This window comes from Beta vulgaris, unplaced genomic scaffold (assembly GCF_026745355.1).
Source record: "Beta vulgaris subsp. vulgaris cultivar EL10 unplaced genomic scaffold, EL10.2 EL10_2_Chr_UnSca4, whole genome shotgun sequence".
In the NCBI taxonomy this organism is placed as follows: Eukaryota; Viridiplantae; Streptophyta; class Magnoliopsida; order Caryophyllales; family Amaranthaceae; genus Beta; species Beta vulgaris.
Window position 1 is genome coordinate 197,058 of NW_026611046.1, and position 15,936 is coordinate 212,993.

A 15,936-nucleotide genomic window follows, 5' to 3' on the forward strand; every position below is an offset into this window, starting at 1 on the left:
CCCTTGTCCCAGAATACTCTCGACACTTATCAAGGCACGCAGTTTTAGCTGATAAGTTATTGTGTGGTTATCAATTGTTATTTTATTGAAAAACAGATGTAATAGGAGTTAGTAGTTAGTAAAAGTAGTATTATTTTATTTTAAGGAGAGAAAATATGGATCATGGTTAGAGTTGGTAAATAATAAGAGTGGTATTATTTTATTTGGAGGAGAGAGTGTGGACCAACAGTTAGAAGATAAAATGATTAAAATAATAGTGGGTCATATTCCAAAATAAAAGTGTAAACAATATTCTGAAACGGATAAAAAAAAATGTAGAGAGTATTCTGGGACTGAGGGAGTACTGACATTACGAATTTTAGTAAAAAATAATAATAAGCAGACTTAGTTCACGCTATTCATGAGTTTTCATTAAATCTACTCGTCCATGCCTGCATGGTGTTCTCATTTTCTCAATCTGTACACTACTCTAAGATCAAGATTACAACAAGAAACGACACAAATTTCTTGCAACTTGAGTTATTTTTTAAGAGCTTGTTTCCTGAATACTAAGCTCCCTTTGTATGATGAACGGGATGATCTCTTTGAAGAAAAGAGTTAACAAGAAAAGAATCCAAAATAATCTGCAAGATGAAAAATTTCGCCATAAGCCAGGCACTAATAGAGATGAAAACAAGTGCAAAGTGAGACAGAATATTAAGCAACCTGATTTAGATGTGCTGCAACACAAGGGAGAATCAGCAAACCAGGAGCACCCATTGCACCACCAAACTGATCTACAACTGCTACCATGACAGGGAGGGTTTTCTGCCAGCCGGAAACAAGCAAAATATCAAACTTCAATCACAAACAACACGCTAAAGAAATCCATGAAAGCTGAATCTTTTGCCATCATTAAATACTCAAGCTTCTGATAAGAAAATACAGAATATTTATTTTAATAACATCCTCAATTTTAGATGAAGCTACACTTGGAAGAGAACTCACCTGACTCGCAACTAAAAGCAGAGCAATGGCATTTTTTCTTTGGGAGAAGAGGGACATGCTACCACCAGAGAGAGAAGATATAACCTTTATTGCAAGAGCATTAAAAGCTAACAGCAGGAAATGCAGGAGACTGCAAAACAAGCAGAAAATAGACTATGAGTCCTTGTTTCATGACAAAGCGTCTGGAAAAAGCTCGCTATACCCACTAAATACTTATTTTTTACTCTCTTAAATTGCGGAAGGCACAAGAAAAGCTCTTTCTCGGTGCAACACAAGTCACAAGTCAACCACCTTTTTATCCTGGTACATGAGTTAGCCCTCAACTCTTCTGAAAATGATAGTCTCACACACAAACAAAATTCTTCAAACAAGCGTACAAGACCTTCATCTATGTTATATCTTTAACCATTTTTATGGTAATAATTACAAGGGAATTTTGATATCATAAAATCCTACTAAAGCACAGTATTAAGGTATCTATGAATTTTCTTATGAGCTTATATGTTGTTAGGAGTAATAATTTTTGGCCTATATATCCATTTCCAAGTGGTTACATCTATCTACTATTGATATTAGCAAGAATAGAGCAGAGAACAGCAGGGTTGGACAGAAACCAGTGACGATGGCCTTATGAATTTCAGCCAGTCATATGAACTAAATCTATTGGAGTGACGAGATATATGAAGCACAACCGAAAACTAATAGCACATGGTCATAGTAAATCTTTATCTCTATATTGTATCATCGAAATGCTTTCAAGTCATAATTACATTGTGGTGACTGGCCTACCGCCTATGTTGACATATGCTGAGCTTCTCTATATTAAAGTATCTTGTCTATCAAGTTTATCATTTCCAAAGATATTACAAGGCGGTAACCGTTTATTAGGATCCTTGTATATTTACAGAGTGTACTTATATCAAGTTCCCTTATTCTAGTTTCCTAATACAATTAGCAAATAACGAGGAACACCTCGCCCATAACCAGTGTGAACCTTGTTTGTTCATAATCACTTTCTTTATTGTATTTTCAAATACTTTTAAACGCATATTTCCATCAAGATATGGTATATATGACCATTGAAATATTTACAATAATGTATAGAGCAAATACATATATGTTATTGATCTTCATTCAGTCAATATAATTTATTATACAGCCAAAGTTGATGAAAGTTGCTTCTAAGGCTGCCCCTGTTGCGCTCCCCCTCAAACAAAAAAAGAACAAAAAAATAAAATAAAGGTGCTTATAAAAAACCAGCATCGGTTGTTAAATAAGAAACATACAACTCCATCGAAACTCATCTCTCTCCCACAGTCCCCCCCCCCCCCCCAAAATCCCTCCTCTCTGCCTCATTCCTTTCTTCTTCCTCTCCATCCAATCCTCTTTTTCTTTCGCCCGTAGTTTCGCTCTCTCTCTTATTTCCTCTCTCATTCCCCACCCTTCTCTCTCGGTTGTCATTAAGTCAGTCATAAGATCTAACTGAAAGTCGTCAAAGATCAGCAGTAAGTCACTGAACAAAGAAAGAACATATCATTAGAATGTAAAATCAGATCATTTCACTTACGCTCCAAGGCCTATAGCTAAAAGGAAGCTTGTAGGATTAACCATCAATAGCAGCGAGCTTGATTTGCTAATTTGTATCCATGGAACCTGACCATTGAGGAAAAACATCATAGGAAAAAACTCAATATATTGTCATGGACTCTGCTCTAAATTTCATTTGAATCAGTAGCAAAATGTGTGAATTTGCTATAGCAGCTATAATCCAAAATTGTACATTTCAAATGCATTTTTTTTCCGCAATGCAGAGTACATGATTATGGAGACAGAAACAAAACCTGGTAGTTATTATGGCAAATACTAGAACATTTTGATTATCCTTGAACCTGGAATCATCTTGGATAGGTATTTGTACATTTGCTTTTGTCATTTTATGGAATGCTCAGGTACATAATACAGCATAATCTTTTCAAGCGCATTTAAATTTAAGTATGGGTGGAGAATACCCTGATAAGCAATGTTAAGAAATTGATACAATAAGTCAATGGTTTGAATGTTATAGATCTAAGTTTGGTCATTCGGCTTCTAAATGTTACACTAAGTTGCGTATGACAAAAAACAGATAAAGAGTTCAAGATTCGTTGAGGAAAAGGATGGGGAAACAGCATTGATTGTTGTTCAAGATGGCACAAAATCTGATATCAATGTTTGCTTGTTGATAGACGTATCAACCACGTTAGTGAAAGTATGTCTTCTGTTTTCACTTAAATGGAGATTTTAGTTCCAAAGTGACATTTGGCGATTGTTCTACACTAATAGTAATAAAGGTAATTTTGAGATAAAAACCTAGAATTCTTTCGTAGAAACAATACGAAACAATCTCAAATGCCATGTTCCCAAAGTTAAAGTTAAATAACCGAGTGTTGGACAATCACAAGGATACTATACACTTAACATACGAAGAGGTGCCTGTGAATCTATGAGTGGATGAGCCTAGAGCAGGTGCCTATGAGTGGATGAGCCTAGAGCAGGTGCCTGCGAGATCTATGAGTGGATGAGCCTAGAGCAGGTCCCTGTGAGATCTATGAGTGGATGAGCCTACTATGGAGCTATTGATGTTATTTCTATGAGTTTAAATAGATTATTTCCACTAAGATGAAAAAACACTCAATCATCCTTGTTACAACAACAACAACAACAACAACAACAACTAAGCATTATTCCCACGGTGATTTGGGGTCGGCTAACATGAATCGTCAACTGGAATCGTGACCAAAGGAGATGGCATCGTCAAGAGTGATAAAAGTTTTTTTTTTTTTTTGAAAACAAGGTTTACACCAAAAAGTGTTTAGAAGAGGTTTTCAAGCAAAAGGTTTTAATACCAACACAATTGAGAAAAACAAATAAATGCAGTAATCAGACCCCTTCCTCCACATAGATACTGCCCCTCCACCCACTTCTATCCAACGTCATGCTCTCCTCAATCCCAAGTAACCTCATATCACTTTCAATTACCCTCAGCCAAGTCACCTTAGGTCTTCCCCTACCTTTTACAATTTGATTACTCCTCCACTCTTCAATTCTTCTCACCGGTGCATCTCCTGATCTCCTTTTCACACGACCAAACCATCTTAACCGATTAGCTAAACTAAAAGATTCATCATGGCTTTGGCATTTTTGCTTTGGCCAATTCAGATTTTGTGGATTAAAGACCCTTCAACAGAATGATATAGTAATAGGACTTCCCCAAATAATAGCTTCGTCTCAAGTTTGTGAAGAATGTATTCGTTGTCCTCAATTTTCAAAAGGGGTGTCTTGGAGAGAGAAAGATGTTTTAGAGTTAATACTCTCAAATAATTATGTTTTGATAAATCCATCTATACATGACGGTCAAAGACATTTGGTTCCCTTCACAGATAATTTTTCAGGAAAATATTTGGGTCTACATTTGGAAAATGAGAAGTTTCCTCCATAGTTAAAAGCATCCAGGCTCTTATTGAAAATGAAAGTGGAAAGATTATAAAGACCCATCAAATGAATCGTGGAGATGAGTGTTGCTCAAACAAACTTGAAGATTTTTGTAAAGAAATAGCAGCATAGACACCACAAGAAAAAGGTGATGTAGGAATGGAATAACAGAACTTATAACAATATATGGAGAAGTTTGTGGGAAACAATATAGACGCCAAAAATTTCTGGCAAGAAAAAGTAATCTGAAGAGTTCTTTGTGAACTGAAGCACCGTTTTTTCTGTTCAAAATATGACCCCAAAAGAGATCTGAAGAGAAAGGATATCCACTATTGATCATTTTTGTGTCTTTGAGAGCATTACCTATGCCCCGTTTCCAGATATGCAAACAAACAAACTCGAGGACGAGGCTGAAAAATGCGTTGTACAGGGAGTAATCGATAAAAGCAAAGGATACATTTCTGTGACACATAAAATTACAGTTAGTAGTGATGTCATACGATGAGAAGATTACATGAAACTGGAGTCAGAGGCCTGTTCTATTAAATCTTCATGTTCGAGTCGAAGTAAAAGCATTCACCGACTCACCCATACACTTAAGAGCCAACCAATATGATTGAAACTTCAACAACAATATATTGTGGAGCTTCACAAAACACTGAAGAAGTGAAAGACGTCCTTGTTTTATTAAAAAGGCCAGCATGAATCACAGATTATAAGGTGACAGGAATTGATCAAACAGAGGAATCTGTAATGAATCAACCTAGGGAGAGGGGTAGTTTTGGTATTACAATAATTAGTTAGATTTTAGTAGTAGCTTGAAGAATAAGCTAGGGTATTAGGGAGTAAATATTTCTATAAATAGAATGGAATAGGGAGAGAGAAAGGATGTTGAATATTGAGTAGTATTTTGGGTGAACTTTTAAGAGTTCAATGGGAGAGAACAAGCCTCGCGAAAGCTTGTAATTGTCGAAAAACAGTAAAATAAGATGACAATTACAAGCTTTCGCGAGGCTTGTTCTCTCCCATTGAACTCTTAAAAGTTCACCCAAAATACTACTCAATATTCAACATCCTTTCTCTCTCCCTATTCCATTCTATTTATAGAAATATTTACTCCCTAATACCCTAGCTTATTCTTCAAGCTACTACTAAAATCTAACTAATTATTGTAATACCAAAACTACCCCTCTCCCTAGGTTGATTCATTACAGAATCTCTCAGTGTGCTTTATTTGCAGATTGATCCTAATTCATTTGAAAGAGTCATAATGCGTCACCGCTAAAGCAATGGATGATAAGATTGCAGCCATGAAGAAAAATAATACATGGGAGATAATAAACCTTCCAAAAGGGCAAAAACCCATTGGATTTAAGTGGGTGGTAAAAAGAGAGCATAAGGAGCAGGTAATTGTCATTTTGTTAACTACTGAAGTCTGAATGAGCAGAAGGTCGAAAGATTGATCTATTCGGGAATCTCCAGATCTCTGCTTATTTTCAACCCCGGAAGCATTTCATCAATTAATATGCCCTAGTTTGTTGCAACAAATTCTGGTGGGTTTTGGGGAAGAGGAAGCTACAAATAATTTTGAGCAAGAAAACTCTCTAAGAATTCTCTTTCTTTTGAAGAACCAAACATACAGATGTAAAAAACCAAACATAAAGATCCCTAATAACCTTGAGTTTGTCTTGGGTTCTGGTTAAATTTATGTTTCTTGTGAATTTGGGTGCCTAAAGAGTGAGATCCATTTTCATTGGGTCTAATTTTATCTACCTTCACTTGGGTGGGTGTATTGGACAAATATGACCAAGTGACCGAGATAAAAGAAAGGTAATATTAGAAAGATCCTTAACCAGATTAGATGAAGTGAATTTCACAACTGCGCCAAAGAAGAATCCTATAGCTTACAAGCATATCATTGGCATACATCATTGACTTCACTCTTTCACCTTAGCCGGTAAATCCTTCCCATTCTTGGAGTAATACACAGAAAGATTACACCTTGACCCTTCTTTTGGTATGACTATATGAATAATAGACATAGATTCGTGGGGGTACATGCTCTTGGGTAGGACGGCATAAGGTTTCCTTCTTCAGGAATAATTGTATTTAGTAGTATGGTATCACATGCTTTACACAAGTAATATATAGCTATGCATGATGTCAATCAGCGAAATTAAGGTTCCTTTAACTAAGGGATACTACATAGAGAGTTTACCATGCTTTACACTATATATTAAGCAGGGGAAAACATGAACTAATTATATACGGGGTCAAAAGCAGTCTCAACATAAAATGAGATTATTTTCATGCAAAGTGTTTACAGAGCATCCAGAATCTGGGGGCATCAATTTTGTGGGTGTATGAGGAGATACAGTCATGTTCCAAACTTACCAAAGCAAGAAAAAGAGCATTCATGTTTGACAGAAGCTTGCGATGGTTGTCAGTAAAATCTGCCACACCTGATCATCACGCACTGATTGTATCAGCAACCCATAGCTAATCCACACAACTAAACTATTTTAATATCCAGGACACGGGAATTAAAAGTATCCCCTGTGGAACATAAACGAAAATTATCTAAACAATTTAGCTCACATCTCCCCGTCTCTCTCTCACACACGCACACGCACACTTTACCCAAACATGAACTCGGATGGAAAGAAATCTCACATCTTAACCAGATGGTAATCATGGCACTCACCTTTGAACAATTCTCGAAAAATCTGCACAATAAACCAATTCTGCTTTAGATTCAGAAATGCATGAAGTTTGGCTGCAATTTTAAACACAAATACTTCAAGAAAAAAGAAAAACCAGTTACATAGTCCATAGTAAAACATTGAATATAACAGATCCTAAGCTAGAAAGAAAGCTTTCAACACACATGTATTAAGAGATACAGATCCACAATCTACATATAACAGTCCTTGGTCTGTTTATTATAGCATATATCCATACGTTTCAGCACTTTATTCAAGTGTAGCCAAAAGAACCACCATTGTTTGAGCTCTAATGAACTAGATCAAATGGCTCGTTAATTTTTCCAAACATTTTATATTTTCTTAATGAACATATATTCAGTGCATTTCAGGTCAATGGTAAATTGAAAGCAACATTTTTATTATGTAGAGGTAACAACACATACATACTACCCCTGCGCCCACCCTAATGTTACCATGGAAGCCAGTTTTTACAAAGAGGTATTAGGACAATGTCATCAATGCTGATATAGTAACCCATTATATGTAATTATTTATAAATGAGAAAAAGGTGGGGAAAAGGTGGGTGTAAGAATTATGCCAATTGGATTTGATTCACCATCAATCAGATCAAGATCACTAATCTAAACTCACTTATGCTCCGTTTGGTACGGCGTAAAACATTTTCAGCGTAAAATGATTTTCATGGAATACAATTTACAATTGAAAACCCAATTTTCAAAATTATTTTTCTGTTATTTGGTTTCATGTAAGGAAAATGATGAAATGAAAGGAAAATAAAAGGGAAAGTAAGGAAGTTGATAGAGTATTAAACTATTCGTGGGGCCTCAACCATCAGCTTAAGCTTTTCGTTGAGTTGGTCTTTTGACATGGTATCAAGAGCCAGCGTGAAAAAAAGGTCACGGGTTCGAATCTCATCCACCCCCTTCTTCCTCAGTGCAATATTTAGCGCTAGGTATGAGAGAAACATGTGCTACATCCACATTTCAAGCCCAATGGGCTCTTGCGTCAGGAGGCGTGATAGAGTATTAAATTATTCCTGGGACTCCAACCATCATCTTAAGCTTTTGGTTGAGTTGGTCCTTTGACATGGTATCGGAGCCAGCGTGACAAAAAAAATCACGGGTTCGAATCTCATCCACCCCTCCTTCTCAGTGGAATATTTAGCATCCACACTTCAAGCCCAAAGGGCTCTCGCGTGAGGGGGCGTGATAGAGTATTAAACTATTCGTGGGACCTCAACCATCAACTTAAGCTTTTGGTTGAGTTGTTTCTTTGACAAAAGTAGTGAGAAAAGTGTACAAGAGATATGGAAAACAATTTTCCCTTCATTTTGAAAGGAAAATGGTTTTCCATTATTGGGAGAGTAATTTTACGCCAAGGGAAAATGGTTTTACACTCTTTTGCCAACCAAACAATGTAAAACTGAAAATAGAGGAAAACAGTTTTTCGGGAAAACGTTTTACGCCCTACCAAACGAAGCCTTAAAGGAAAAGATTGACGGTTGTGTTTCCACTTAAATACGAGAAAATGTAATAGCAATATGGCTGAACTATACTTTTTCATAAACTAATCAAATCTGAAAATCACAAGCATAAACGTGCATGCACGTGAATATTATCTACTCAGACTAATCTAACTGTCCGGAAGTGAAACTTTTTGATAGCCACTGAGAGTGTCCCGTAAGAGCTCTAAATAAAATAGATATAGTGTTTGGGATTATCAATAAACTATCGAAGAAAGTTATTATATATAAGTTAAGTATAATTGTTGCTACATAATTCGATAACTTCAATTTATTACATCGAGATTAAAATATGCTTTAAAATAAGATCAATTGTTTATATGCTTATATCTATGTTTGTTTAATATAAAGTTTATTAAGTCCGACTAACTATAAGAAAATCACAGTAAGACCATAACCCTAGTGTTATAAGACAGATACAATTTACAATACGAATAAGTTTATAGCAATATAAACAATCATGATTTTTGAGATGCCCTGCACTCTCTCTTTATGTTTCATGAAGACCTACATTCTGATTGTAGATATAGGCACAAACAATAAAAGGGAGTTAGTGGAAAGCAAGTCCTGTTTGATTTTTGACTAGAGAGTAAATTTTAATTTAATACTTCCACTGTTTATATCAATTAGTACACTTCCCAATTTCGTCACTCCATTAATTGATACTTCCTTTGCTCCAAAATAATTGCAACACTTACTTTTTTTAGTAGTTCTTTAATTAATTCAAAATATCTATAAGTGGAAAAAAAATATCCCCACATGGGACTGTTTACACAAAATTTCGAGTCAAAATATATTAGACAGGAAACAAAGAAACAAAGAAATTATATTTCAATAAATATATTGACTACAATCCCTGTAAACACTTTATAATTAAAATAAACTAAGTAATCTGATTCTGTTTCGTACCTTGAGAGTGACACGTGTTGGTGTCGACGTGGAGATGAGTGTAGACTGACGTGTTGTCGATGTCAACCCGAGTTTTAGTGTGGACTGACGTTTTGTCAACGTCAACCAGAGTTTGAATGTGGACTGACATTTTGTCAACGTCAACCTGAGTTTGAATGTGGGATGACATTTTTTCAATATCAACCTGAGTTTGAATGTGGGATGACGTTTTGTCGACGTCAACCTGAGTTTGAAGGTGGGATGACGTTTTGTCAACGTCAACATGAGTTTGAGTTTTGTTTGGGTATATTCGAATGAGGGCTGACAAAAGCTTGAATCTCAGTCGTATATGTTTGAGTGTATCTGAACAGTCGGCACGGATTTGATGTGAGCTCTTGAGAATAATAATTTTTCGGTCTCTCAACAGAGAGATGTGAGGTCTATTTATAGGGAATGGAGATCCCTTCATGGACTTGGTAGTTTATAGATTTGGGCCCGTTTAGGACTTGAAAGTCTTTTTTACCTATGCCATTTGACCAACTTATTCGGACTAGTAATATAGGCTAGTTCAAATATTTCAGAACCCAAATTATATTTTTTTAATTTAATTTGGATATGTTATTTGAGTGGACTAAATTAATTAAATTGGGCTAATCATATTTATTTTAGCTCAATAATAATTAATTTATTTTAATGTAAAACACTAATAAATTTTTAGTGTCTACAAATTACCCCCTCGAGACAATGTCATGGACACGACTTGTTGTGCTTTCGCATGACGAGGTCTCGAAGAGTTTCGAGTTTGGTTTAACAATTAGGTGATAATCAGCTGCTAAGATTTATTTCCTAGAGTTATGAACTACCTATAACTCCATCAACCCTAGGACTCGGAAAAAATCCTAATTCTACTAGTATAGGGTTTTTAGCCGGCAAAGATATTTCATGTTGTATAAATATGCTCGATGAATATTGGTTATCAATTAAATTTGACGCGTGTTTCTGCTCGGCCTCCATCACACAAGTGCTCATAAGTTTTTTTTTTTTAACTTGTCTGTTTGTCGTGATCATCATCAGATAAAGTTCATCTAATCACTTTGCCCTTTGATGATTTTATTTTTAGTCTTCTAATTGATGACGACTACATGAAGACCTTGATTCTGAGGTTTTGCTTTCATCTTCTGCCACGCAATATACATAATGCTTCCTTTTCTTTTCTTTTCTTTTTTTTGTTTTGTATTTGTTTCCTTGGTATCTCGTATCAGTACCATGCATCTCCTTTTTTTGTCTTGCGATATACTACACATCATCAAAGTTGCTTTGTTTTTATATAATTATCTTTAGCGTGATTTTGATGTACTTAATTGCCATGATCATCATGATCAAGGTTGCCGTATATTTAGCCCAGCAACTTGCTCATTATTCTCCCCATTATCACAGTCTCTTCTGCATTAATGAGGCTTATATTACCACCAGTGTCGTCATCAGCATCCTCGTCATCATCGTACTTGAATGTAATGTGTTTTGCGTTTGTATTATGCGGATGATGTGGCGTGGATTTTGTATGATGAAAGATTAGAATAGTATGGCAGGATGAGTATATTAATGTAGATGTAGGAAGGTGATGATTGATGATTGATGTTTAGTGTTAGGCGGCGATTTGGAATTATGATGGCAGTAGGGTGTTGAATGATGATTCATATGGTGAGATAAAGTAATCAGGTGTAGAATTGAATCAAACAAAAGTAGTGATGATGGGTTCGATAATTAAGCGGTGAATAAGGTGCTGTAGGAGTTTTGCATGATAATGATTGATATGACTGGGAAGGTTTTGTTATAGTTGGCTAGAGATTTGTTGTGTGTGATTAGCCGAGTTGTATTAATTGGTCAGAGTCTCAGAGACGAGAGTTTTTCTCTTTTTTTTTTTTTTTATCTTTTGAATTATTACTATTATTTCTTAAACACATGTCACACATGATCTGATGCTAAACCTCAACAAGCACTTTGATAGATAATCTGCATGATCTGGCATCCTTTTTCTTTTGATTGTCAACGACCATAACAGATTAGCCGACTTTTTTTTTTTTTTTATTTAAATCGTATACCAGTTTTCGTTTAATCACCACCGCAAGCAGGATCAGCGAAGTGCCTTTTATCTATTTATTTTTGCACTACTGCTGATATTGCATACCAGACTAACAAAGCAATTTCAGAACTTTGCGTCCCCTTTTATAGTATTTTCGCATGACTTGGTGCCTATTAGACGTAATTCCCAAATTACCCCCCACATTTGGGGAATTCCTCAAACACCCCTGAGGTTTGAGTTTGTGTCTAAAATGCCCTTACTACTCACGGCAGGTTAACAGACGTTATCTGAAGCATCTCAAGCGCGCCAATGGAGAGAGAGAAAGTTTGTTTTATGTTTGAAAGTTGGTAGTTAGAACATTTAATGCAAGAAAGTAAAGGAAGAAGAGGAATTGGCAGTTGATTGAAGAAATCCCAAAATCTAGGGTTTTTTTTTGCCAAAAAAACGCACCAAATTCTTCAAAGCTTCAAACAAAGGAGATTTTTTTTTTACAATGAAGATCAATTTCTGCAAGGCGAGTTCGAATTGCAAGGTATGTAACAGTAATTTCTCTTCTGAACAATTTCTTCCATGTTAAATGCGTAATTTTTATGATTTCCTAGATGATATTAAGGTTTTCAATATGGTGTGGGGTTTATTTTGGTGTAATGATTTTGTAGGGTTTGGGGTATTATCTCTGAAAATGGTTGCGATTTGGTTAACTATTCACTATGAACACAATGGTTATGACATAAGAGTAGAAGAAACTGATCAGTATAGCTTCATGTGTTTGTTACAAGACTTAGAACAGGAAGCTCATAAGCAAAATGTCATACCTGCCAAAAATCTTGTTATTAAGTGCTATCCACCTGGGATTCAACAGTTAGTTGAGGGTACTTGTGATGTGCATCTTATTATGATGTTTAGTTTGTTTCAAAATAAAATGGAGATAAATTTATACATAACAAACTCAGAAAGAAAAGGAAAAATTGGAGAGGCAAAGAAAGTGGGCTGAGAGTCAAGAGAGGCAAAGGAAAATGGGAGGGTGTTGAGGGCAAGACATCATTCCCTTTGGATATGAATGTCATGTCTTGCATGTGTGGAAGGTGGCAAATGATTGGGATACCTTGCAAGCATGCTTGTAGGGTTATCAACAACAGCAGGCTCAACCCTTCCCCATTTGTCTCCCATTACTACACATCTGCCACATACAAGTTGACTTATGAGCTCAACATTGCACCCATGCATGATCCCTCCCAATGGGCACCTGCAGAAGTCCCTATGATTGCACCACCTAGGGTTAAAAGGACTGTTGGCAGACCACCTAGAAATAGAAAGAGGCAGCATGGTGAGCAAAGGAAGGGGAAGAGGTATGTCACTATCAGGTGTACAAAGTGCAATGAGCTTGGACATAACAAGAGGAGTTGCATGGGAGGTTTGAGAGCACCACAAGAGAAGGCAGCTGGTCGTGGAAGAAAGAGGAAGAGTGCAGGTGTGGAGGAGGGTGTCTCAACACAGCCTACTGTTCAAAGTGAAGGAGGTGACAAGAAAAAGGGAAGAAAACCAAAGAAGCCAAAGTACACAACTGCAAGCTCTTCACAACCAACATAAGCTTCTATTTTGGGTTATTTCATTAGACAATTTGAAAGTGTTTTAAGCTTATGTAATTAACAACTTAGGCCAGTTTTTTGGGTTACTTGTGATGTTTGTTTAACATAATTTGTGAACATCAACTTAGGCCAGTTTTTTGGAAGCAAGAAATGTTATATCATTAACCTCAATTGCTGGCACTTTTTGGAGATATATACATTGGAAATTTCGCACAAATTTGCAACAAAAAAATTGTTGTTTCATTCATTTCAGTTCATAGCAAGCAAACATTACATCTTAGGGGCTACAAAACAACCTCCACCCAACTAAAAACAGCACTCTTACATCTTAATTAGCACAATAATAATCACAATAAATAAACCCCATCCAATTAACCTAATGAGAAAAGTCAACTCATCAATCTTCTTCACTAAATCATACAAGGTCTTCAGGACTTTGTCTTCACCACATTCACCCAATTTCCCCTGCAATTTTGATAATCCCACTTGAGATACTTTTGGTGTTGCCCAGAAATAGTGGTTGTCACAAGGTACACACTTGTAGTATAATTTGTTAGGGTTGTCTCTGGATTCAGAAACGCGAAGTTCCATCTTCTTCCTACACTTGCTGCATCTTCTCGCCTCATACACAAGAGCTTCCACAATTTCACCAACAATTTCTGAAGAGGACGACATTTTAGGGCTCGCAAATTTATCGAAGAACAGAGCAAAGAAGAGAGAAGAAGAGAGAATTGGGGATATTCCCTGAAAATTAGGTTTAAAGTGGTGAAGATGAATAACAAACATATTAAGGCCCCATTTAATAACATTAACCTCCATTGGCGCGCTTCAGATAACGTCTGTTAATCTGCCGTGAGTAGTAAGGGCATTTTAGACACAAACTCAAACCTCAGGGGTATTTGAGGAATTTCCCAAATGTGGGGGTAATTTGGGAATTACGTCAAACCTCAGGGGTACCTGAGGAAATTTCCCTATTTTTTTTTTTGCTCGAATTTTGACATACTTTGTTTGATTTACAGTACATCAATTTTTTCGAGATTATCGAACTTTTGTGTTTGTCTTTGGAGCAATATCACAAGGTCTAGACTAGTAAGGTGATGATTTTTATTCTAAAACCTTTTAGTCTAAAATATTTTATCTGTATATCACTTGTTCTTTTTTATGCATGTGTATCGTGTATTTTTTTTTTTTGTGTATGACAGTTTCACATAAAGATAGGGACTTCGTCGTGATGGGCCACATGTCTTTAGCACTGTGAACCTGTTAGGAGTGTTACTCATATGTCTTTAGCATTGCGACAATGACACCTCCAGACAGTCCCTTGAAGACGAAGACGAAGACGGGGATTCGGTGCGACGAGCCACATGTCTCTAGCAGCCTGTGAGGGGTGTTACTCATATGTCTTTAGCACTGCGACAATGACACCTCCAGACATCCCCTTGAAGACGAAGACGAAGACGGGGATTTCGTCATGATGGGCCACATGTCTTTAGCACTGTGAGCCTCTCAGGGGTGTTACTCATATGTCTTTACCACTGCGACAATGACACCTCCAAACAGTCCCTTGAAGACGAAGACGGGGATTTCGTCGTGATGGGCCACATGGCTTTAACACTGTGAGCCTGTCAGGGGTGTTACTCATGTCTTTAGCACTGCGACAATGACACCTCCAGACAGTCCCTTGAAGGCGAAGACGGGGAAACGTCGCGACGGGCCACATGTCTTTAGCACTGTATGCCTCTCAGGGGTGTTACTCATATGCCTTTAGCACTGTGACAATGACACCTCTAGACAGTCCCTTGAAAACGAAGACGAGGATTTGTCGTGACGGGCCACATGTCTTTAGCATTGTGTGCCTGTTAGGGGTGTTACTCATATGTCTTTAGCACTGCACAATGACACCTCCACACAGTCCCTTGAAGACGAAGACGGGATTTTGTCGCAATGGGCCTCATGTCTTTAGCACTGTGAGCCTGTCAGGGGTGTTACTCATATGTCTTTAGCACTGCGACAATGACACCTCCAGACAGTCTAAACTATTTTATCTTTATCTGTATATCACTTGCTCTTTTTATTTGCATGTGTACCGTGTATTTTTTTTTGTGTGTGACAGGTTCACATGAAGATGGGGACTTCATCGTGATGGGCCACATGTCTTTACCACTGTGAACCTGTCAGGGGTGTTACTCATATGTCTTTAGCACTGCGACAATGACACCTCCAGACTTGAAGACGAAGACGGGGATTCGTCGTGACGGGCCACATGTCTCTAGCACGGTGAGCCTGTGAGGGATGTTACTCATATGTCTTTAGCACTGCGACCATGTCTCCAACTTCAAAGGAGCAAGGCTCTGTTACCTCGACTCGGCATTTTTCGCCAAATACTCGGGTCGGTACGACACGACACTAACTCGGGTATGAAATACGTGTCGGATCCTTCAAATTGCAGTCGGACACGGCGCTTAACCCTAGTTGCTAGATCTGAAATTTTGATGTTGCTTCATGAGAAAATGGTGAATTATGTTAGTGCTTTTTGCGTCTCTAGTGAGGCGACTCCATTGATGTTGTTTTCAGCCATTTTTGATGGATGGTAGGAGGGAATGGAGTTGCAAAGGACAGAGGTTGAAGGAGGAAGACGAAACTAGTCGAATAGTTGAAGTGAAGAGGAAG

General features: G+C 37.1%; 1 protein-coding gene across 1 annotated transcript in view; it reads right to left on the reverse strand.

The window, feature by feature from the left end:
- Nucleotides 1-242: 242 nt before the first annotated feature.
- The window catches only part of LOC104884333 (probable sodium/metabolite cotransporter BASS4, chloroplastic), a 35,231-nt gene continuing 19,537 nt past the window's right edge, over nt 243-15,936 (reverse strand). The window contains exons 9-14 of the mRNA XM_010668969.4: nt 7,163-7,184; nt 6,853-6,920; nt 2,555-2,640; nt 988-1,117; nt 706-807; nt 243-623 (exon numbers count right to left, since the gene is read on the reverse strand). Of these exons, the coding sequence (XP_010667271.1) occupies nt 549-623; nt 706-807; nt 988-1,117; nt 2,555-2,640; nt 6,853-6,920; nt 7,163-7,184 (483 nt within the window). The 3' untranslated portion in view covers nt 243-548. The remainder of the gene's footprint in view (nt 624-705; nt 808-987; nt 1,118-2,554; nt 2,641-6,852; nt 6,921-7,162; nt 7,185-15,936) is intronic.